Raw genomic sequence first — 26186 nt, 5'->3', positions numbered from 1 at the left:
CACAGCCCATTCTGCCTAGGAGTCCAAATACACAAGCCATTATGAAGAATCTCAGAGCTCTGTTTTTGATGTGCTCAATCGGCACTCTCGATTAACCGTGTGACTATTGCCTCTGTGGCTTTCTAGACAATGACAAAACTGTAAGTAGTCAGAAAGTATTAGTAAAGCTAAAGAAGGAAAATAATTAAGGGTTAAGGATGTAAATCAGTGGGAAACGCTTGCTGAGAAACCTGAATGCTAGGTTTGATTCTCTGAATTATTCAAAAGGGGCTGTGTAAAGGGAGGACTGAATTAATATGTATTAACTACTAGTACTTAAGTAAACCTCAGAAAGTCCCCCCGCCAAGATTGACAGATCAGTTGCATCAGATCCTGTGGTATTATTTATTACACTATAATGTTTAAAAGAGATTTGTAAAAAGTATGTTTGACTAGGATTGCTTTAGGTGAGCCTAACAGGATATAACAAAATAAAACTGAATAAATATTGAATGCCTTCTATTTTCAAGGTATTGTCTGAGGAACTGTAGAAGGTGCCAAGATGGTAAAATGGCAACTCCCTGCTAAAGGGCAGCCTGCACTCTGCAGGGAAGACGTGAAGTGGATACAAGCCAGGCAAGGTTGGACAAGTGACTGGAAGAAATCTTGTGCGTGTTCTACGACATGAGATCCAGGTTTTGCGGCTTGTGAATATGGGGTTGGGCAAGACGTGGAGTAGGGCTAGAGAAACAGTTTAGCCAGTAAACGTGTTTGCCTTGCAAGCAACCTAAGTTCAATCTCTAGGCTCCTCATACAAGTGGAAGAGCGTAATCGACTTCACAAAGTTGTCTTTTACCTCCATACATGTGGTCTGGCCTGTACCCCGGCTACACCAGATAAACAAACAAACAAATGACTATTCTTTTGTAAAGACAGAGCAGTAGTTGTGATGGTGGTGAGAAAGTTGGTTTTTTTTTCTTCCTAATCCACTCCAGAGGATTGGAGAAGACTCAAGGAACCACGAACCTTAAGAGCCATCTGCTGCTTCCCCGTTTCACAGCTCAAAAGGGAAGGGAAGCTTCCTCTGAAAGACGTGGATCTTTTTTGTGACTGTTGTAGGTGGCTGATTTTTCTGTGTGTTGGGTAAGGACTGTTCCCTCTGGCAAGTTCAGTGGATGCTCTTTCTCCCAGGGTTAACGCCCATAGTCATTTGGGTCTGAACCTATGTTACTGCCTAAAGAGGACAGGGAATTCTAGGCCAGCCTAACAACATAGCAAATTTGTAAAAATAAAAATAAAAATAAAAATAAACTGGCACAAATCAAGCCAATATGCTAGACAAAATATTAAAAAATTTTTCAGTTTGGACACAGAGAAATCTCTTCTTGTTTTTTTTCAATCGAGCTTTTAACCAATTGGCATAGCATTCCTTCCTCGACATGTTCTCCATTCATTTCCATTATGTGGAGTAGCCAAGAACCAATACAGCTAAGTCTGAAGAGGTGAAGGATCCTTCAACTGAATTTGACATAAACGACTCTGTCTGATTGCAACAATTACTTTCCCCAGAGAAACAATACTTGTGCGTGGATGTCCCTCACCTCGTGCCTTCCTGGATAGATCAAGAAAACCAACACCCACACAGGCATCAAACTCAGCTCAGTACCAGGGGTACTTGGAAACACTTAAAAAATTTTTCACCTTATGTCAGGCTACTTCCATTTTAATAAATTCAAGTTTTATCAGTCCTATGTCAATAATTAGAAAGTGGTCTTACCTTGCCGGTGGATGCATGATCTACCTCTGGAAGAATCAGCAGTTCATTCAATTTTTTTAAAGGATTGTAAACACTTAATATTAATTAAAAGCAGGTCACTTCTAGCCCATGAACGTGAGATAATCTGTCTACGGTACATTGTTGAAGCCTTCTCTCCCAGCAGAGCTGCAGACATTTTGTTCCACGCCTGCCAGTTAGTGAGGCAGAAAAATATCTTGGCTCACAACAGGGTCATGCTGCCCACATACCATGTTACTTTCTGTATTTTCTTAGATGTGTTAAGCTTAAGAAATCCCACAACCATAAGCTCCACTTACGACCAAACAGAATGTAAGTCAGTCAGTTAGAACTGCTCTGTCTAGCTAGGCAGATTAGCTTGACTCAGAGCCAACCTCCCTGCCAGGCTGTGTGTGTGGTCACTGTGGTTTTCCTTTATAAGCTGGCCCTTATAGGTTCAAGGTCCAGTCTTAGTTCCAGAGCCTGGGCTTCGACCCTGATCAATCGGTCTTGGGGTGTGCATTCAATAAACTATTCTTGCTTAACTGAGACAGGAGTCTGAGTTATTTGTGTGGAGATCCCTGAAGCTCAACACACAGTGTGACTAATTCCCAGGTAATGGCTCTCATTCTCACAATCTACAAGGCAAAGGATACAGAATTTTCCTTTGGAGATGCACGCTGTCTTTGTCTGTATGTCCTACTAGCAACGTGAAGCCCAGTTAGTGGCACACCGATAGTATTAAGATATTGAATTTGAAGTTCACTTTATGGTTATTTTAGTAACCTTAATTTGTCAGTTTTGCCCAGTTTTCTAAATCCAGAACCAACCTTTGTATTGTCTATGCAAAAACTACAGCTCTCATCTTAAAGGAAAAAAGAGACAGTTTATCCTGGAGTCACCCTGAATGGCCACGGAACAGATATATAGGTTACCTTCAATTCCAGGTTCTCAGGTGGAAACAGTTTCATAAAGTTTTTAAAAATCATTTTACAGAACAAAAAAGGCATAAATCAAGGCAAGTCCAAAATATATTGGTGGGTACATTAGACAGGCACGTTCGGGAAGGGAGAAAGAAGTTTTTCTACAGGCCCAAGACACTATCTGGGCTATTTGGTTGGTAAAAGTTAGTGGGCTAACTTTTCTGAAAATTCACCATTGTAATTGTGACATTGATGAGACAGGTTAACTCCATGACAGGCTTCAAATTGTCAGTTCAGATTAGGCCTAAAATCTGCAGGCTTCAAGCAGCTAGCCAGAAAGTACCCTGCCATCAGAAACTGACCTGATACCTGGCCTGAAGCAAGGAAAATGGGTCAACAACAGTTTCAGCCCTCACACCCTGACAGAGTAGTTTCAGAAGACAGCAAGGTAAGGCCAACTATCTCCGGAATCCTCAGCAATTGTTTGCAGCCAACACACCAAGGTAATGGTTCTGGCCTAGCGATAGAGTAAGGCAAAGCCCATCTACCCTAGAATTCCCCTCATGTGCTGTAAATCAGGACTGCGAGCATATCTGATTGTCTCTCTATCTTGGAGACCCAAGCATGCAATATAAAACACTCTTTGCGCTTACATACTATTTGAGTCCGGGTTATCAGGCTTCAGCAAATCATAGACCCTTACAACGCGCAACTCATCAAAACCGTTTCAAAACTTAAGAGCAAACCGCCCAAGTCTGTACAAAATCACCCAAACTTCCCAAACATGCAACTAAAAGGCTTACTACAGGTGTTAGAGATGATCCTAAGGGGACTGCCAACCTTTTTACATTGCCACACAATGTTATCATCTCCAAAGTTAATATCGGAGACTCTCAGGATCCAGTTTTGTTTTGTTTTTTTAAATCCCCACACATGCTCGTGTTTACAAAAAGACTACTTTTGTGGGTGGGCAAGACTGGAATCCTTTGATGCTGTTCCTAAAGTTCTGGCATCAACCCAGAGAAAAGGGGTTGAGACAGTTTTCGTCCCAGAAACCGGGAGAACCAGTTGTGCGCTGTGCAAGGCGATGTGCGCTACGTGAGGCAGCGAACCTGTACCACAGAAGCCACCGATAAACACGCCACCCACCACGCCACCAGGAAGCAGGCGGCGGGTACAGAGCGCATGCGTGCGATCGGGAAGGCGGGGAAGGCGCCTGCGCCAAGATCAGCTGCCGGACCAGCGGAGTCTGCGCGTTCCCGACGATGCGGAACAGAGCGTGCGGGGAGTTCCTAGAAAGGGAGGACGCCTGCGCGCGGTCCAGGGGGCGGGGCGGCGGAGCGGGGCGGGGCGGGGCGCCTAAGTGATTGGCGGGGCTGTCCGGAATCGATTGCTAAGACTGGGGCGCGCAGCGGCCTTCAGGTTTAGTCTCAGGTGCGCGGAAAGTGAAACGACGTGAAGATGGAGGTGGGCCAGGCGGCGTCTGTTACCGATGGTGTCCGAGAGCGGAGGGGCTCGTCCGCAGCTGGAAGGAGGAACCAAGATGAGCCCGTTCAGTCGGGGATGAACGGGATTCCGAAACACTCCTACTGGCTGGATCTCTGGCTCTTCATCCTTTTCGACCTGGCGTTGTTCATCTTCGTGTACCTCTTGCCCTGGTGAGTGTCTTGAGTACAGAGTGGCAGTGCTCAGGAGGCTGGCGACTGCTTCAGTCTTCTCCGGGAGGGAGGGGCCGCAGCTAGAGATGGCGGAGTTGGGAGAAAGAGCGAAAGTGGATTTCCTTGGCACCTCAGGTGCGCTGTCCTGAGTTTCACCACCACAACGGAACTGCTTAAGTTTTAGAAACCTATACTCACAATTAGATCTATCGTAAATAATAAAAATTACTAAAAACTAATAAAGATAAAAAGTAAATTTCGTAAATAATAAAAAAATTAGGTTAAGTGTGATTAGTCTAAAGTGATTTGAGTGTTGTGCGTGTACTTAAAATGTTATTCCAAAGCAAGCCCTGTAAATTTTTGGGCAAATTTATGCAAATACACTCATCTTCCAAAGTATCCCCATTCCTACTTCTAAGAATGGAGTATCTTGGGTTCGCTTTGGCTCTCATTTTTTCGGTTTTGTGGCAAACTAGAAGGCAGAGAATGGGGGGGGTGGGGGTTGGTAATCTGATGATGAAAAGATAAGAATTTTTGATAAAAACTTGTTAAGCCATTTTGGTAAGCCATAGTGTAAATTATGTAGGGATAGGCAAAGGCTAGCAATATCGATGTCCAGTGTCTCATTAAATGTCAAAAATAAGCAGATAAAGGAAACAAATGTTTGGTCTTTACAGACTGGTTTGCTGAGAGTCTAGAACAGCTGGCTTCTGGAGTGAATCCTGAAAACTACTAGACTTCTTGAATGAAGAGGACTTCCAGGAGCTGAATTCCAGACCTCCGACCTTTCCTTCAGCCCTTGACCTCCCTAAAGTATTACTATATGTTTAAAACCATGATTGTAGCTAAATGATATATAATATATATTTTTAATAATGCCTGTAATTTAAGTATTTTAGGGAAATTTATGTAGCATTTACTCATCCATCGGGTATTGGGCCCCTTTCTATTACCCAGGCATCAGTTGGGACACAGCAGTGAACATCAGCCAAAAAAAAAAAAAAAAAAAAAAAAAAAAATGTTATCTTTGTGAAGCTTACTTTCTCAGATATTGTTTTAAAACTATGCCATTATAAAATAGTTATTATCTAGGGTTGAATAGGTAGCATTTATGCAGAAAGGCTACAGTCCCAAAGCAGCTACTATAAATATTTTGGAAGCTATTCCTTTTCACCTTAAGATCTGGGTAATTAGAGTTTTTTTATACTGCTGGTTTCAGTACATGAGAACTGCCTAAAATATTCAGAGGTGGTGTTCTTCTCCCTTATAATTCACAATATTTGGTAAACTGTTGACAGTTGTCTTAAGATACTGTTGCATTTGCTTGGATAATTTTTTGTGCAAAGTGTAACTGAAGTATGTGTATTAGAATACAGGACTGGGGTGACACTGAGTTTACCACACTCTGGGACCCGATTTTACTGCTTACTAATATTCTCTAATAAATGTTTAATCACTGAATTTAGCTTCAATGTGTCAGACTCTCTGGTGGTAGTGTGGGGAGGTTACTAGCTTGCCGTTAGGTCACACTGTTGTTTTTGTTTTTTTCTCTTGTGCCCCAAGCCAGCCCACCACAGCTGCCAGCTGCTCTGGACATTTCTAGTTTGGAGAACTTAGTATAATGTTGAGTTTTTGGGTCCCTTTGAGCTAAGGGATTCACGACAGATGGCAAAACATTATTCCTGGGTCTGTCTATGTTTCAGGAAAAGCTAATCTGTTGGACAAACAGTAAAGGAAGCCTCCCTGATGTGAGACCAGTCATCCCCCTTTTAGAGCCTGGACAAGAAGAGAAGGCAGATCTCTCTGCTGGAACATCTATTTGTGTGGATACTGTCCTGAGATGAGCAAAGGCTGCGCTGATGTAGCCTGGCCTCAGAACAAAACAGTAGAGTAGGATTGTCAGGACAAGCTGGGTTCAGAGCACAGGTGTTTCCTCCACGCAGGACTGCTCTGACCTTGGAGTTAACTAAGCTGGGACCTTGGGCCCCAGCTGGGACTGTTCTGAGTACCTTGACATTGACCCACTGCCTTAATGCTTCAGTCGTGTACCCCTCCCCTTAAAATAGCCCCCTTGAAAGTGTTTGTCTTTACTGTCGTGCCCACTCTAGCTGAACAGCTGTAATTAATAAACAGTCCTCCAGCCCTTTTCATTACTTTCCCCGTTGCCCAGGTTACCAGCTTTTCAGTTGTTCATCTGTGTGGACGTCAGTGCTTACAGTTCTGAGTTCTCAGGCTCTGGCCAGTCCCTAAGGTTTGGACTAGAACTCAACCTTCCCTAGGCTTCAAGCCTACAGTAGATAGATGAGATTTCTAAGCCTCATGTAAGACAATTTCTTGCTGATAATCTCTCTCTCTATAGTGCTTTCAGGAACTCAAGAATAGTTAATACATAGCTGTAATTGCCATACAGGAACAGCATGAAGGCTCCAAGACCTATAGATAATTGAGTTTTTTTTTTTCTTTTCTTTTTTTCGGAGCTGGGGACTGAACTCAGGGCCTTGCGCTTGCTAGGCAAGCGCTCTACCACTAAGCTAAATCCCCAACCCTGAGATTCTTTTTTTAAGGAAACTATGATGCTCACACTTTAGAAGTTACTAGAAATATAAAAATGGGACTTCAAGGCAAGCTGCAAATTTGTTCCCATTTAAAGACAGCAAAAAGTAATCTGGTAAGTTCCTTTGTAAATCCACACTTGGTTTCTAAACGTGAAGTAGCTTCTGATCGTTGCATCTGAACTGGACTTGGAAGAACTTTTTAGGGAGACATTAACCAAAAATTCCAGGAGTTAAAGAGCTCCAAACCCTGGGCACTAAACACAAGGTACACATTTGGAAGCCAGTGACGACACAGAACTGGGCACTGGACCAAATGTTTGCTATAAGGCTTCTTAGTCAAGAATGGGTTTTGCTTTTGCTTTTACATTTTGTTTTCTGAGACAGGGTCTTACTGTGCAGCCTTGTACACAGCTTTGCAGACCAGGCTGGCCTTGAACTCAGAAAGATCCACCTGTCTCTGCTTCCTAAGTGCTAGGAGTAAATGTACACATTTTCCCTAATACTTGGAAGTGAATAGAAAACAATTTCTTATTAAATGAAAGTCACATCTAATCTAGATTTGATGTTGGTAAGCTTTTATTGAAAAAACAGCCCTGCATACCCATTACGAATTGTTTATGGCTGTTTTCAATCCAAAAACGCTGTGTTCCAGAGATTTACTATCCACACTGCCCACAGTCTAAATCACTGACATGTTGCCCAGAACTTGCTGCCACGAGCTGTGGGACTTGGGGATGTAAATCTTGGGAACATCCTCGGCTAACATTTGTGAACTTTACATTTTTGTTTTTTTAATGTTTCCCATAAATTGAGTAGTTGGGGAAGGGGACCACAGTTCATAAAGGCAAAGAAAAGACCAACTATACTGCTTAAAATTAAGTTTCATTTTTTTTGAGCCAAAAGAAGTTGATTTCACATGAAAATATAATATTCTGGAGATAACTATGTGAAACATAATTACATCATTTAAGAAGTTACAAGCTTATCGACACGGAAACATTGGTTAACAATAGGCACCAGAGAAGAAATACATACAATTAATTAGGCAAACGTACTGGATCTATTCTGTCGACAAATGAGCAGGTTCTCTATTCAGTCTTAGATAATGCAGAGTGTGTAACTGAGCTGTGCATCAACCGAGAGGAGAAATGACACTTCTGTTTGCAAACTCGACGGAGTCGAAAGGTTCATCTAGGAAACTGCTGTAATGCACAGAAATTAGTTAGTGCTTCAGATAATGCATTCCCAACAGGGAATAGAGACCAAATGGGATTTTTTTTTTTAAAACTTAAAAATCTTTTAAAAACTATTAAAAATAACAAGATCTTTTCTAGTATTTTACAATGTTATAAAAGCAAGAATTATAAACACTGACATTTCAAATACAATTTTTACAAAGTTTACATTATTTACAAACGCTCCGTACTAAAAGCTGTTAAAAAATAATCTTTAAGGATAAATTTTAATTTTATATTCAAGTGTTCCTTAAGAGAATACAAAGTAATGGTCACCAATTATGCTAGAAATGAACAAAAACAGGGTTTGGCTAAGAATTGACAACACTTTTATAAGCAATTTTGAGTTAAAAGTACCTTTTCTTAAACAAGTGTTGGGTTTTGAGTTTTAATAATTTGTAGGGCTCAGCGAGCTATGAGTTTTAAAGTCATGATTATGAGCCTTCCCATTTGGAGAGGTAATAAAGACTTAACTAATTTTGTAGTTCTTAATTCTCTGGAGTAGTTATTACGAAACTATGCTAAAACTAGTTTTCAGCCTGTTACAAAATAAAATCAAAACTAATAAGGCAATTCAGCTTACTTTCAAAATAATGAAAAAAATTAATATAAATAAACTCCACTCCATGATGGTAGTGGAGCTAAAGCTATTATTTGTTTAAGTTAAAAAAAAAAAAAAAAAAACATTTCATTAAGATTAAACCTTATATAAAGGCAGAAATTTAACCTGGAAGCCTCAATAGTAAAAGCACAGACCATCTAGCAATCTTTTAGTGATCAAAGCAGCAGTGACCATCCCGAGAAGAAGCCCAAAGTTAACTTGTAACATTGGTTAATAGCAGCCTAAAGTAAATCAAACCAAAGGGAAGATCTTTCACATTTCATATAAAGCTAGAAGACAATTAAATAAGATAAATATACTACCATATTTTTATTTTTAACTTACATGACTGAAATATTTTTGGGTACAAGTTATAATGGCTAATTATGATAGACACTCTGAAAAGTTCTAGGAACAAAGTAAATTTTATATGACCTTGATATTTTTATTAAAAATTGTTCATCATTAAGCAAATGCTTTCCAGATGATAACATAGCAAATCCATGGGCATTTTTAAGACACTTGAAAGATCACTTGTATTAGACTGTCATAGAAGTCAAAAGCATGTGGGTATAGCCATCTTTTGGTTACCCACCAGAAAGTGCTCTGCGAAAGCGGATATGCTTTCCTGGACACGCTGTACTTCTTATTTAGCAGAACTCCCCAGCCTACACTGAAGTACAGTAGTTAAACACCTGCTACCTAACAGTAGGAGGCACGGCGCTTGCTCAACTCTTACATACAGCAAATTAATTATATACTTCCTTATTTTTCAAGGCACGCCAAGACCAAAGGAAATTTCTAAAATATTCAGTAAATTGATCATAAAATATATGTTAACCTGATTAATAATTTTCAAAATAACAGGTTTTATTTTATATATCATTAGGTTTTATCAGTTGGTATTTTTAATGGCTGGTTCATTTATCAAACAATGCATGCCAGGGTTTTTATCTTTGCTCGGAGGGCAGGTTGAAGAAAGGACCATTATGTAATAGATCCCTCTACCTGCTCAGTCTGAGACAGTGACTTATCACTACAATGGCCACTGCTCTCCGGAAAACAGAGCTTGGGTCTTTGATGGTACTTCAATCTGTACGTATCAGTCATGCAACTATCAACTGAGAAATAGGTAGTTAACGAAACTGTTTCACTGGGACACACAGACCTAGAGTCTTGATCTGGATGGCAAAACATATTGACGAGTGCTTTTGAGTTTGCCTGAAAACCACCAGTTGAACAACTAGATGGGCAGCTGTTGGCAGCCTGGTGCTTCACTTGAATGGTTTCTTTATCTTTTTCCTGGGTCATGTACGCACTCCCTTCTGAACTTGGTCCTGAGGCTGTACTCAAGCTGTGTTTTGGAAGACTGGAGAAATTAGTGTTAAATGCCTCGGGAAGCCTGACGTCAGGTATAAATCCAGCTCTCTCTAACCTGGGCACACTGGTTGTAGAGTATTTCTTTGGTGGCAAAGGGGGTGGTGAACGGTGGCAGTGGAGTTTTGGCATCTGGCAACTATCAGCATTGCAGGCAGACTGACGTGTGAGTTCTCTGGACAGCAAATTCTCAGAGTAACCCTGTTCTGTGATGTTTTGCTGTGGCCAAAATATGACGGGTCCAGTTTCGGGCTTTAACCCAGCAGTTCTCACAGAGGAAGACAATGAAGATGGCGAGACTGTTTCGTTACTGTTGACTCTCTTCCCAGCCACAGAACTCTCATCAACATGAAATGGCAAACCCATTCCTTCAGAAATGTCTGTATTACGCCACTCAGAACATTTGGTCCTATCTGGTTTTTCTCCTTTCTGTTCATTTGTCTGGTAGACATACTCTCTTGCAGGTGTTTGTGAGCTGGCTGAAGGAAACAGCTTGTCATTGGTTTCACCAATCTGTGACCTGAAATTTAAAAATAAAAATAAAAAGTAAAGCCAAATAACCACAGAGGGAAACAAAGTATTTGTCTTTTAGTTTGATTTTTCCCAGCTTATGGTTTACATTTTTACAGCACAGTAGTACAAATGGGGACTACTTTGCAGCTGTTAACATTTTCAGTTCCCTCTGATCCTGAACCTATATGCCAGCAGAGTACATATATGCCTGCCAGACACATCCATCACTTCACGAATCAGTATCCTCACTGTATGATGGGGAGTGGTAGGGGCAAGAGACTGAACCCAGGGCCTGTGCATGCTAATCACATGTGATCTTAAAACTCATTTCAGATTAAAAATGCTGAAACTACATTTATTTATGATAACATACACAATTTAAGGGAACTGTTACAAGCAAATAATTCAATAGCTTAAACATTTCCTACCAAGATTACAATGTTTCTAGGCAGCAGAGATGCTTAAATTCTGATCTACAGTGCGAGACAGTGTATAATCTTAATCAAGACTGTCTTGAGGTCGTAAGTGATTTTAAAGTAAAGAGAAATAATTAAATTATTTTTCTCTATAGTAAAAGCAGTTTTTCCAGAGTTATTTGGAATTCAAAGAGCAGCAGGGCATGGCTGAACAGAAACAACTATGATGAAATCCCAGCTCCACTGCTTTTCATGGCACCATGGAAACTACAAAGTGTTTCTTGTAAATACACTAGACCCTCCCCATTAAGGGTTTAGTTACCCAATGCTAACTCAGTGCCAGTCACTAAGCGAAAGCTTCCTGACATTAGGAGTTCGGTTTTCTACTGTGTAGACCTCTGGGCAGCATTCCCTAGGCTGTCTGAGTCCTGCCCACCTGCCCACCTGTAGGCTGTGACACAGGCTGCTGCTGTGTCCTATCCTGTGCTTGTGCTCACCTAGTCCACAGTGACTGAGGATGTCAACTCTGTCAGGACAAAAAGGAAGTGCTTTAAAAAAGTTTCTTTAAGTTCTAGACTTAGGAAAATCGGAGAACAATAAGAGCCCAAGATCATGAAGAAGAAAAATTAAAGTCCTGCTGGTTTTATTTACACCTCAAACCGAAAAAGTGAGTGTTAGAGGGTAAACAACTGAGCAGTTAAGGTGGAAAAGGCATTAGGCATCTGAGGTTAAGTATAAGGAAAAGCTAAGGATATCAGCACTTCTGTATGCCTGCTACATACGAGAGTGCAGTAAAATGTGTACCAAACAGCTTGCAGGCATTCTGTCCTCAGGGCTACATGCTACTAGATTACCCAATAAAATAAGCATTGTAATACTTTCAGATTGAAAATACACATCTATTCCCTCTGCAAGAGTTTCCATTATATATGAATCAGGAACTGAAAATTTCCTATTTCTAAATATCTATGATTACCTTTTTGCCAAATGGTTTTTTATTTGCACATGTGATTCTGGGTGGAGCTCATAAGATTTATCATCTGCTTCCAAGTCCTGGAGGTCTTTTCTAAAGCCTGGGGGAAACAGAAGGGAAACAAAATAATTTAAATCATCTTATACACTCTAGTCCACTCACGTTACACCTGTGTATGTGATCTACAAAAGTTCAATTTTTCCCATTTGTTTACTAAATCCTTTTATGCAAGATTAAGATTACTTGTTCTAAGGTATCATCAATCTCAGAACAATCTTGTTGTTCTGGGTCATGTGTTCCTCCCCACTGCATGATCATTACTGAACATATAACAATGGAAACCCCTGCAGAAGACATGGTAACGTTAAGCAGGCCACTTAAGCATCCACATCTGCCGCCCTTATGAGACGGATGAGACAAGAACCCAGTTACCTACCTCACAGGACTGGCTAGTGACATGAGTCAGTTCAAATACTGCGACAGTATGAGAACAGCACAGAAGACAACTTCAAGGCATGTGCACCAATCTTACTAAGAAATTACTATCTTTGTGTAGAAGCAGACTTGGCAAGGCTACATGACTTGCCAGATTAATTAGGCAGCAAATTCAAAACCAGATCTGTCTAACTCAGGCCTGTGCTTTTCCTCTCCGTGCTGGGGATGGAAGTGAGGGCCTTCTGCACAATAGATAAGTGCTCTACCACTGACCCATGCCCAAATCATGCCCACATTCACCGTGACTCATATTATGTACCGTGTGGCTTAACTTACCCTCAATTCTAACAATGATAGATACGAGGTTTTTTGAATGCTAAAGACTTATGAAAAATCACTTTAGGATCCAACTTGTTATTCCTAAGTAACATTGTGAATTTAAAAATCCCAAACCGTGTTTTCCTTTTTAAGAACTATTTAGTCCCTAGAAGCCAATGTTGTACCATATAAAAGGTAGCAGCTGCCAAAGACGATCCAGCTCACCCCCAGAGAACTACTGTTGAACAGGTCCACTCCCCACATCCTAACTCTTTCCTCTTTTACTACCTCTGCTGGGGGTGGGGGTGGGGGGTTGGAGGAGATGTTGAACCCTTATTAAAAGTAGGTTGCCCCTTCTGCCTGGTCCTTTCTGCTGGAACAGCCTGCTAGCAAGTCTGCTCCCTGGAAGAGGCTATATCCTAAGGCATACCAGAGGATCCACTGCACTCAGCATTTGATAAGAGACCGGCGCCCCCAACTCCCACAGCAGCTGCTGGGGGCCAGTGAACTCAGGGACCCATCATCTCCCTAACCACCCCACCCCACCTGCCGAATAACAATCCCTTTCTGCCTGGTCCTTTCTGCTGGGACAGACTGCTAGCTAGTCTGCTTCCCAGAAGACACTATATCCTGAGGACCAGAGGATCTGCTACACTCAGAACATTTGACATCATATCCTGAAGCATACCAGAAGAACCACTGCACTCAAAACATTTGACACCACATCCTGAGGCCTCCCAGGAGATCTGCTGCACCCAGGGCATCTGTGACTACTGCTCCTCTGAAGAGACAGCAGTCTGAAGGCCTCCCAGGAGATCTACTATAGCCAAGGCAACAGATCAGCAGCTTCTCTGTGCCTCTGAAGACCCCACCCCCAGGTGGAAGGCCCCACAGGAGGTCTGCTACAGCCAGGGCAACAGGCCTACCAGGAGACCTGTTGCAATCTAGGAAAAAAGAAGAAGATTCCAGACAGAGTCACTGAGACCAGAAAACACTAGGGATAACCAGATGGCAAGAGGCAAGCACAAGACCATAAGCAACAGAAGCTAATATACGTGGGCATCGTTAGATCCTCGTTTCCCCACGACAGCAAGTCCTGAATACAGTAACACACCTGAATATCATGAAGCTGACCTAAACTCCTATCTCATGAAGATAATAGAGTCCTTTAAGGAGGATATAAATAACTCATTGAAAGAAATACAGGAAAGTCCAAGTAAACAGGGAAAGGAACTGCATAAAGCGGTCCAAGACCTAAAAATGAAGTAGAAACAATAAAGACACAACACACACACACACACACACACAAACACACACACACACACAAAAAACACACACACACACACACACACACAAAAAAAAAAAAACCTGGAAATGGAAAACCTAGAAAAGAAGACAGGAATTACAGATGTAAGTTATCACCAACAGAATACAAGAGATAGAAGAGAGAATCTTAGGTGTAGAAGACACTGTAGAAGAGATTGACACAACGGTTAAAGAAAATTCAAAACAAAAAACTTTTAACCCAAAACATCCAGGAAATTCAGGACACAATGAAAAGACCAAATGTAAGAATAACTAGAATAGAGGAGAATCAAGATTCCCAGCTCAAAGGACTTGAAAATGTCTTCAACAAAATCTTCCCCAACCTAAAGAAAGAGATGGCCATAAAGGTACAAGAAGCCTACATAACACTAAACAAATGGGACCAGAAATGAAAATCCTCTCATCACATAATAGTCAAAACACTAAATGCACAGAACAAAAAAAGAATAAAAGAAAAGCTGCAAGGAAAAAGGGCCAAGTAACATACAAAGGCAGACCTATCAGAATTACACCAGACTTCTCAACAGAGACAATGAAAACCAGAAGAGCCTGGTCAGAGGTCATGCAGACTCTAAGAGAACACAAATGCCAATCCAGGCTACTATACCCAGCAAAACTCTCAATCAACATAGATGGAGAAACCAAACTATTCCAGGACAAAACCAAATTGAAATAGTATCTATTGACCAATCCAGCCCTACAGAGGATCTCAGGAGGAAAACTCCAATACAAGGAAGATACCTATACCAAAGAAAAGACAAGATATTAAGCATCCCACAACAAAGTCAAAAGGAGAAAACCACAAGCACATAAAGCTACCTCTAAAAACAAATAGCACCTCTAAAAAGGAAACAGCAGTCATCTGTCTTTAATATCTCTCAATATTAATGGTCTCAACTCACCTATAAAAAGACATAAGCTAACAGACTGGATACACAAATAAAACCAATCATTTTGCTGCATACAATACACCTCAATAACAAAGACAGACACTATCTTGGAAAAAGGTCTTCCAAGCAAATGATTCCAAGAAACAAGGTGGAGTTGCCATCCTAACATCCAATAAAATAAACTTTCAACTAAAAGTTATCAAGCATGATGAGAAAGGATACTTCATATACATCAAATGGAAAAAATCCACCAAGAGGAAGTCTCAATTCTGAACAGCTTTGCCCCCAAATGCAAGGGCACCCACATTCAAAAAGAAACTTTACTAAAGCTCAAAACACACATTGAACCCCATACAATAATAGTGGGAGACTTCAACATCCCACTCTCACCAATGGATGGGTCATTGAAATAGAAACTAAACAGAGACACAATGATACTGATAGAGGTTATGAACCAAATAGATCTAACAGATATCTACAGAACATTTCACTCTAAAACAGAAGAATAAACCTTTTCAGCACCTCATGGTACCGTCTCCAAAATCGACTATATAACTGGTCACAAAAACAATCCTTAACCAATACAAGATGATTAAAATAATCCCATGCATCCTATCAGAGCACCATGGCTTAAAGATGGTCTTCAATAATAGCAAAAGGAACAGAAAACCCACATACATGTGGAAACTGAACAATTCTCTACTCAATGATAATTTGGTCAGGGATGAAATAAAGAAAGAAATTAAAAACTTTCTGAAATTTAATTAAAATGTTGACACATCATATCAAAACTTATGGGACATAATGAAAGCAGTACTAAGAGGAAAACTCATAGCTCTGAATGCCTCCAAAAAGAAACTAGAGAGAGCATACATTAGCAGCTTGACAGTACACCTAAAAGCTTTAGAAAAAAAAAGAAGCAAACTCATCCAAGAGGAGTAGAAGGCAGGAAATAGTCAAACTCAGGGCTGAAATCAACCAAATAGAAACAAAGAGAACAGTACAAAAAAATCAGAAAAACCAAAAGCTGGTTCTTTGAGAAAATCAACAAGATAAACCTCTAGCCAAACTAACTAAAGGGCCCAGAGGCAGTATCCAAATTAGCAAAATCAGAAATAAAAAGGGAGACATAGCAACAGAAACTGAGGAAATTCAAAAAAATCATCAGATCCTACTACAAATGCCTATACTCAACAAAACTGGAAAGTCTAGATGAAACTGATGGTTTTCTAGACAGATACCACATTCCAAAGTAAAATAAAGAGAAGGTAAACTTTCTAAAGGCTCATATCCCATAAGGAAATAGAAGAGTTCATTAAAAATCTCCCAACATAAAAAAGTCCAGGGCCAGATGGATTTAGTTCAGAATTCTACCAGACCTTCAAAGAAGGCCTAATACCAATATTCCTCAAACTATTCCATAAAATAGAAACAGAAGGAACACTACCTAATCATTCTATGAAGCCACAATTACTCTGATACCTAAACCACACAAGGATCGAACCAAAAATAGAACTTCAGACCAATCTCACTTATGAATATCAATGAATACTCAAAAATTCTTGCAAACCAAATCCAAGAACACATCAAAACCATCATTCACCATGACCAAGTAGGCTTCATTCCAGGGATGCAAGATTCGTTCAATATACGAAAATCCATTAATGTAATCCACCATATAAACAAACTAAAAAAAAAAAAAAAATCACATGATCATCTTCTTAGATGTAGTAAAAGCATTTAACAAAATACAACAACCTTTCATGTTAAAAATATTAAAGAGATCAGGAATTCAAGGCCCATACCTAAACATAATAAAAGCAGTTTACTGCAAACCAATGGCCAATATCAAATTAAATGGAGAGTTACTTGAAGTAATCCCACTAAAATCGGGGACAAGACAAGGATGCCCACTCTCCCTATATTTATTCAATATAGTACTTGAAGTGCTAGCTAGAACAATAAGACAACAAAAAGAGATCTAGGGGATACAATTTGGCAAAGAAGAATTAAAGCTATCACTATTTGCAGATGATATGATAGCCTACAAAAGTGACCCAAAAAATTCTACCAGAGAACTTCTCCAGCTGATAAACAACTTCAACGTGACCAGATATAAAATTAACTCAAACAAAACAGTAGCCTTCCTTTATACAAATGATAAACAGGCTGAGAAAGAAATTAGGGAAACAACTTCCTTCACAATAGCCACAGATATTATAAAATATCTTGGGGTAACTGTAACCAAACAAGTGAAAGATGTTTATAAGAACTTCAAGTCTCTCAAGAAAGAAAGCAAAGATCTCAGAAAATGGAGAGATCGCCCATGCTCATGGATTGGCAGAATTAACATAGTAAAAATGGCCATCCTACCAAACCAAAGGCAATCTACAGATTCAATGCAATCCCCATCAAAATCCCAACACAATTCTTCAAAGACATGGAAAGAACAATTCTCAAAGTCATCTGGAAAGGAAAAAAAACCCAGAGTAGTGAAAATAATTCTTCATAATAAAAGAATGGCTTGGGGAATCACCATCCCTGACCTTAAGCTCTACTACAGAGCCAATAGTGATAAAAACAGCATGGTACTGGTATAGTGACAGACACATTGATCAATGGAATAAATGAAGACCTAAAAATAAAACCACATGTAGGCTGATGTCATTATGCAGGTGAAGGCAGATACAGGATAGAACAAGGCCTGTCATTGGATGAGAAGGAAGGATGGGTGGGAGAAAAGTTTTAGAGAGGATAAGCCGGGGCGAGAGGAGAGGGAGCAGTCTAGAGAACATGGAGGCAGATGTTAAGATTTCTCTCTGCATATTTACAGGTTGATAGGACTTTTCTTAAGGGATGGATGTGTACAGTATTTTGTGCTGTTTAGATGGGCAATTATATCTTATCAATTGGATCACAGGTTATTGTGTGTTGTGCTCTTTCATGTGGTGACTTGAGTTCAAGAGAGTGTGTAATGGTGGGACACAATGGGCCCGCCACAGAATTGGGATGTGTATGCCTGGCATTGTGGCAACCTGCCTTGGGAACTAGATAAGTAGAGAGATTGCTGCCGGGTTCAATGAGCAGCCATTGGCAGTGTGAGATACGATGGAGCTTGGTGGATTAGACACTTTGTTGACTGAGATGAAAATAATCCCTATGGTGCCAGAACTAGTGTGGAGATAAAAGAAACCATTTTAATTATACAGCAACAAGTGGCAAACCAATGTGTTGGACAAGAATCCACTAGTAAGTAAATATTTTCAGCCCAAGAGTTAGAAAGTTTTATTTTCTAAGTAAGAGGGGCTCAGTGCCATGTTGAGTCATGTGATGGCCCAAGAGTGGGAACCTTAAAGGAACAGAGGAGGGTCTCATGCTGCTGATTGCTAAATGTCAAAGTTTGATCATGATGCTAAATAAATGTGTCTTTAAAAAAAAAAGAATACATATATACAGAGTTTGTCTGAATTTCGCCCATGATTTGGAACTAAGATAGAAGAAAATAGAATTCTGTAACACCAGGCAGAGTAAATACAGACATATCTTATAAAGTTATTAATAAAGTCTGATGCTCCAGATAGAGAGCTTAACAGGTAGACGGTATAAAGATACAATGCTCTCATAAGTCCTATAGGATACTCATTTTCTTTCTATCGTGGGCTCCATAGGAATTTTGGGTTAAAATCCTAGTTAGACAAGCTGCCTGCTTCTTAAAGACAAGTATTATTGGAAGGTGATTTAAGTTTGTTTTTGGAAGAAGAGAGTACAGAGATTAACCAAACCACATGGAGATTTTCACCCACGGTTCAGAACTTAGATAGGGAAAATTAGTCACTGACTCTAAGTAGAGAGTGGTGATATTTACAAGTTAATGAGGTTATTAAAAATAGAAGTCTGTACACCAGGTAGAGTGAATACAGACATATATTATGGAAGTTATTAATAAATAAAAATCTGAGGCTCTGGGTAGAGAGCTTGATAGATCAATGTATTTTGGGCTAATATAAGTTGCTTACTTCCTATTGGTATTAGAATTGATAGAAGATATTTAACTTGTTTTATGAATTACCCTGCTAAGGCCATATGGCTGAAAGATGCTGGCCAGCGAGGGTTCGTGGTTAATTTTGATATTTACTACAACAGGAAGCTCAGGTTCTCTTACTGTGGGCTCCATGGGAATTTTGACTTAATTTCCTGTTATGACAGATTAGAAAAGCCTAAATGGGCTCAGACACTTTTGTTCAGCTTACTTCTTTCGGTAAAATTGTTTTAATTTTCATAATGCATGTGAGTTTGAGTCTTGTTATATTATTCCTCTGGGTGAGAGTGCAAGACACAAGTTTTGCTGGTTAAAGACTAAGGAACATGGAATTTTGGGAGAAAGGTCTTGTCTTTATGTTTTTAAAAAGGGTGATTAGGCTCTGGACACCTTCCAGAGTTATATGGATCAGATTTGATAAAGGGAGACCACCTGAAAACTAAATTCAAGAGAATCAACAAAAAGATATCTCGATTCTAAACTTTTGTCTTGGGAATTATATTTTGCAGAATGCACCTGCTTGGATTCCCGATCTCAAGGACTTTCAGCTGGGTCAAGATAGACAGACACATTAGGGTACAAGATTCGATCCATTTTCCCTATCCCCTACCACCCAAGGATATCTATCTCATTGCCCATGTACACTTGAAATTATTGAAGAGTTGTCGCCCTGATTCCCTGGACTTTGGGGGGCTGAAGGTGATTATTCTAATGTTGTTTTTATGAGCAATTTAGAAATAGTCATAATTTAATGTGAAGGAATTAGCTATTAGGAATTGATTTGTACAGCCATAATCTCATTTGGTAATTATGCTAAAATCATATCTTTACTTTAGTATAGAACTTATTTGTTACAAAATTTTAAAAGTACAAGGTTTGGACCCAATCCTTCTATTGATGCCATTACAAAATTCTGAGTTAATTAAACATAGGAATTAAGGGCCAAATAACAAATTCATGACTCCTAGGTCACCATTGGAGTGTTTTTAAAATATTCTCATCAGAAATAGCTGAGAATAGTTAAAAGATAACAGTCCAGATTACCTTATATAGATACATAGTTTTCAAAAACATCAGATATCCATAAAATATAACATTTAAAATTATTTATCTTTTGTTGAGACATATCTGCTCCTAACTGTTCCCCTTTGGTGGATTTAACAAAGAATTTGAGCATCTCTACCTCCAGGTGAGGAAAATCTTTGTGGCTAGGCAGCCACTGGGCAGAAACTGCCCATTTCACCTACTGACTATACTGTCCAAAAAAGGATACATTATGCAGAATAGTCGACTGATAACCTTTGCCTAGCCAGAATTATCAGCCCTTCAAGATCTCTGCATTTCAAGGGTCTGTCAGTTGATCCTAGACCAGAAGGTTGAAGCCTTGCGCTCACAGTGGCTAACTGGAGGACTGTGCTAGTGAAGATTTGTCTCTACAGTCTTTCAGTTCTGGAAGCCGTGTTAGGCTTCCTATGTTTATAGATATTTGGTCATTCTGATGGGGCTGAAGACTGATTATAGACTCATAGCCTACTCAGACTGTTTAACTTTGAAAATATATATCTAATTAGACAGTTATCAGTATATGAGCTAGCCAGGATATAACGTAGATTTTAAGCCTTTCTTAAGCTGGAATGGATAACTAAATGTTCTAACTGATAAAATGTTGGCCTGGGCGTTAGGTGTATTTTATGCTTTTAAATTACAAAATGATAATTGTGCTCAGCTGACATCTGAGAGAAAAGTTTTCTTTTTAATTAGACAGAAAGGGTGAAGTATAGGTTGATGTCATTATGCAGGTGAAGGCAGGTACAGGATAAAACGAGGACTGTCACTGGACAAGAAGGAAGGATGGGCAGGAGAAAAGTTTTAGAGAGGAGGAGACCAAGCAAGAGGAGAGGGAGCAGCTGGGAGAACATGGAGGCAGATGTTAAGATTTCTCTCTGCACATTTACAGGTTGATATGACTATTTTGTATGTCTAGATGAACAAATTTTATCTTATCTAGATGGCGGACTATATCTTATCAACTGGATCACAGGTTATTGTGTGGTGTGTTCTTTCATCTGGTGACTTAATTGAGTTCAAGAGAGCGTGTGGTGGTAGGACACACTGGGCTCACCACAGAATTGGGACGTGTATGCCTGGCATGATGGCAACCTGCCTTGGGAACTAGATGGGTAGAGAGATTGCTGCCAGGCTCAGAGAGCAGCCACTGGCAGTGTGAGATGGGATGGAGCTTAGCAGGCGAGAGGCTTTGTTGACTGAGATGAAAATATGCAGAGATGCCATGTGGCACTACAGTGCCAGCACTAGTGCGGGATAAAAGAAACCATTTTAATTATACCACAACAACCACACACTTATGCACACTTGATCTTTGACAAAAAAGCCAAAAATATACAATGGAAAACAGAAAGCATTTTCAATAAATGGTGCTGGTCTAAATAGCTGTCTGTATGTAGAAAAATGAAAACAGACCCATATTTGTCACCATGCACAAAGTTCAAGTCCAAGTGGATCAAGGACATCAACATAAAACCAGATAGACTGAATCTAACAGAAGAGAAAGCGGGAAAGAGCCCTGAACTCATTGGCACAGCAGGGAATTTCCTAAACAGAACTCTAATGGCTCACGCTCTAAGATCAAGAATTGATACATGGGACCTCATGAAATTGAAAAGCTTCTGTAAGGCAAAGATAAATCGGCATCCTACAGATTGGGAAAAAAATCTTCACTAACCCCACCTCCAATAAAGGACTAATAGCCAAAATATATAAAGAACTTAAAAAGCTAATCACCAAAAATCCAAACAACCCCAATCAAAAAAATCGGGTATAGAACTAAACCAAAAATTCACAACAGAGGAATCTCAAATGTCTGAGAAGCACCTAAAGAAATGTTCAAAGTCTTTAGTGATCAGAGAAAGGCAAATCAAAACGACCCTGAGATTCCACTTTATACCAGTCAGAATGACTAGGATCAAAACCTTAGGTGACAACACATGTTGGTAAGGATATGGACAAAGAGGAACACTCCTCCATTGCTGGTGGGATTGCAAACTAGTATACCCACTCTAGAAATCAATTTGGAGGTTCCTCAGAAAATTGGAAATAGACCTACCTAAAGACCCAGCAATACCACCCTTGGGAATATAACCAAAAGATGCCCCACCATGCCACAAGGGCACATGCTCTACTATGTTCATAGCAACCTTATTTGTAATAGCCAGAAGCTGGAAACAACCCAGACGTCCCCCAATAGAAGAATGGATACAGAAAATGTGGTTCATTTACACAATGGAATATTACTCAGCTATTAAGGACATCCTGAGTTTTGCAGGCAAATGGATGGAACTAGAAAATATCATCCCGAGTGAGAAACTCAGTCAGACCCAAAAGGACATGCACAGTATGTTCTCACTAATAAGTGCATATTAGCCAAAAAACAAAAACAAAAAAATGTACGGAATACTCAAGATACAGTCCACAGAATTCAAAAAGTTCAACAAGCCAAAGGGTCTAAGTGAGGACACCTCGGTCCCACTCGGGAGGGAGAAGAAAGCAACAACAGGGTGGTGGGGAGACAGGCACAGGGAGGTTAAAGGGGATGAGGTGGGGGAGAGGGGAACATGATCTAGTATTGGGGGCGGGGGGAAGGACTGAAGTCCTGAGGGCCAGCAGAAAGAATGGAAATAAGCAACCATGTGCCAGAGACCTGGTAAGTGAGAGACTTTCAGGACTCAAAGGGGGACCCTAGATGAAAGGCCCTACAGTGGGGAGAGGAAACTTACTGAACCACCTCCAGCAGAAAGACAGGGCATCAAATGAGGGATGCAGTTGCTATCCCACAGTCAAAACTCTGACACATAATTCTTCCTGTCTGAAAGAAATGCAGGGATGGAAACAGAGAAGAACCTGAGGAAAAAAAGTCCAACAACAGGCCCAAAGTGGTATCCAGCTCAAGGAGAAGCCCCAAGACCTGACACATTACTGAGGCTATGGGGCATTCACCAAAAGGAACCTACCATGGCTGACCTCCAAAAGACCCAACAAGCAGCTGAAAGAGTCAGATGCAGATATGTGCACCCAACCAATGAACAGAAGCTGCTGACCCTTGTGGTTGGGGAAAAGCTGGAGGAAGCTGAGGAGGAGGGCAACCCTGTAGGAGGACCAGCAGTCTCCATTAACCTGGACCCTGAGATCTCTCAGACATTGACTGGATCACCAACCAGGCAGCAAACACCAGGTGAGATGAGGCCTCCAACACATATGCAGCAGAGGACTCCCAGGTCTGGGTTCAGTCAGGGAAGATGCACCTAACACTCAAGAGACTGGAGGCTCCAGGAACTTTAGAGGTCTGGTGGGATGGGGACATCCTTGTGGAGACACTGGGGTTGGAAGAGGAGAAGCGGTATGGGATGTGGAACTGTGGGGGAGGGTGGACTGGGAGGTGAATAAAATCTGGAGTGTAAAAATAAATAAATAAATAAATAAATAAGAATTCACTGAAATGAAAGTAAGATCTTTACTGAAAATAAAAAGTAGGTTGCAAGAAATTTATGCCTACATCACATTTTATATTGCAATTATTATTTGGAGAAACTATCATGTATGTGAGTAGGGTCAAAGAAGTGCTGGTTATTTTTAGAATAAACAAAATCTGACATTTTTCAACTGCTATCTGTGTGAAGCAAGATTTTCTTTATATATGAAAAAAACCACTAACACGACAGTCCGAACGCAAACCACTAAGACGAAGCAGGCATTTCAACTCCTCCCTCCTTTCACTATTTGTTCTGAAAGCAATGTTTAAAATCAAATGTCCCCCACACCAATATCCAGTTTTGCCTTTATTACTCTTTCTGAGCTTGGTTCTCTGCCCCAAGGAAGTCCTGTTTATGTCAGTGTGTATTAGATTTTCTCTATGTGAATAAATATTTAAAAATTTTCTTTCTCTACCACCAGCATAGGAAATGCTGATAAAATCCACAGAAACAAAACCCCGTTGTAGATCAATCCTTTTCTAAGGGAAAGATGTCCTAAATATAACATTTCCCACATTTCCTTTGAAATGCTGACTGCCAAGTCCAGGTGACTGCCAATAGTGTTCTTTTTAAAATGTCAGCCTTAAGTATTCTGCAAAACCAATTCCCCTTTCAAACTTGAGGAAGCAGGTTGTGGGAAGTTAGGAAACTTAATCAATGCTAGCTTATCTTGGGTTAGCTGAAAGTCATCTCTCAGCTTTCATGAGCACATATTATTAACATATAACCCCCTAATCACCTGTCATGCGGATGAAATAAAGACATTAGTTTAAATACCAGATAATATGATTGATCATTTTGTCTATCTTTTCTAAAGTCAGTCAGTCAGTCAGTCAGTGAGTCAGTCAGTCAGTCTGTCTGTCTCTCTGTCTGTCTATCTCTCTATTTTTTTAAAGTGCAGTTCAGACAGGTCTAGCATTCATGATCTACCTACCTACCTACCTACCTACCTACCTATCTACCTATCTATCTCTCTATCTTTTTTAAAGTGCAGTTCAGACAGGTCTAGCGTTCATGATCTTCCTGCCCCTGCCTTCTCAACATAGCCCACCAGCACCCACCGTATAACAATATTCCTCAAGAAGTTAAAGCCAAAGAAAAATACCCAAATACTTAAGTTACTAATTCACTGTACAATTCATATTTTTTGTTTCCTTTATAATTAGGTAGCAAATGCAAAACCAGACATTTTAGTTACATTAATTGACATTTTCATCACCCATTTGATCTGTTTCCCTTTATTCCCCTGGTTCTCATTTATCTGAACATCACATCTATGAATTAAAGCCTATAAAGAAAACAAAAGAAAACAGAAAAATGACATGTATAAATTGAATTACTTTAACTTAGGTGCACTTTTAATCCCTAAATAGATTGTTTTGGTATTAAAAACAAACAAACCCGATCTTTCAAAATTCAATTGGAAACTACAGTTGATTAAAATAACTGTTACTCTAAAAATATCAGTATGATCAGAAAGTTAAATTTTGGAAATGACTTAAAGCTTTAGATTGGTATGATTTAATCATTTCACTTCATACCCAATAAATACAAATACAATTTGTAAATGTATAATAAACATTTTAAAAGATAAAAATTAATTACTTTAAAACCCCAATTCTTTCCTTGTACTAATTATTCACACACTAAGCAGCAGGAGGCAGCAGAGGACTTATAACCATGTTTGAAAATTTAATATCGCTATGGCAGGCATTCAACCCACTGGGTTTGACTTCAGAATTCCAACTAACTTAAAAATAGATGTGTTATTTTTCTCTGCTGCTGACATAGACATCCACATGTCTTGCAGGGAATTTTGGCTCCACGTTCTTTGTAAATCTGATAGTCCAATTTTAACACTTGGCACAGTAGAAGCCTCAATACCAAAGCACGCAGCTTTAACTGAGGTTAATTTTGATTCTGTAAAAACTCCACAACATAATCTTCAAGAACTTGAAATACATGCCTTAACTAAAAACATGGTTCATGTTCAGAACAGGTTCATGGAGAAATAAAACCTAGACAGTGCAATCTCCACTCATTATTGCAGTAACATTTAAAAATGTAAAAGTAGTTATTACAGTTTTCAACTTAGACTTATTTCCACTTATAATTGCAAATGCTAAGCAGTCAAGAACAGGAATGTAATCCCTGACTTAATTTACAAATAAAACATAATTCAATTATTTCAGAAGGATCATAAAACATCAACTGTCTAAAATATTTTCCTACCATATACCAAAAAGAGATTAACAGTATACAGTACTCTGTGCTAATGATACCCAGTGATGCTATAAACTAAAGTGATAGGAGTCAGTAACTTCCTTTTTCATGGGATTGTATTTTAAAGGAAAAAACATGTTGTTATAAATCAATTCCAATAGTAAAAATGCACAGATTATATTTCAAAAAGTTCAGAAAAAATTTAAAAAACTAAAAGTGATACAAAGATTAACTAAAGGTCCCCCAAATAATCAAGCGTTAAGTCCCCCTCCTTTAGACATTTGAAAATAAGTTATATACATTATGGTCCTTTACTTGTAAATAAGTCAATGCTTCCTCACTGTAGCACTGTTTCCAGCACTTCTTTTTCACGTAACTAATGGCTTGTTGCAAACCCAAGCTGG

The 26186-nt window shown here is 39.6% G+C and overlaps 2 protein-coding genes across 2 annotated transcripts in view; one reads left to right on the top strand and one right to left on the bottom strand.

Annotated features, from left to right (window-relative positions):
• The first annotated feature begins 4025 nt into the window (after nt 1-4025).
• On the top strand, nt 4026-5799 carry C3H4orf3 (chromosome 3 C4orf3 homolog). The gene is made up of 2 exons (XM_032897377.1): nt 4026-4334; nt 5012-5799. Coding segments are annotated over exons 1-2 (198 nt in total). The 5' UTR covers nt 4026-4137; the 3' UTR covers nt 5013-5799.
• Nucleotides 5800-7752: 1953 nt separating this feature from the next.
• The window catches only part of Usp53 (ubiquitin specific peptidase 53), a 59682-nt gene continuing 41248 nt past the window's right edge, over nt 7753-26186 (bottom strand). The window contains exons 15-16 of the mRNA XM_032897376.1: nt 12008-12104; nt 7753-10622 (exon numbers count right to left, since the gene is read on the bottom strand). Coding sequence (XP_032753267.1) covers nt 9713-10622; nt 12008-12104 — 1007 coding nt within the window. The 3' untranslated portion in view covers nt 7753-9712. The remainder of the gene's footprint in view (nt 10623-12007; nt 12105-26186) is intronic.

Source organism: Rattus rattus, chromosome 3, assembly GCF_011064425.1.
Source record: "Rattus rattus isolate New Zealand chromosome 3, Rrattus_CSIRO_v1, whole genome shotgun sequence".
Lineage (NCBI taxonomy): Eukaryota > Metazoa > Chordata > Mammalia > Rodentia > Muridae > Rattus > Rattus rattus.
Note: the sequence above shows the minus strand (reverse complement) of the source record. Positions and strands in the feature narration are given on the sequence as shown.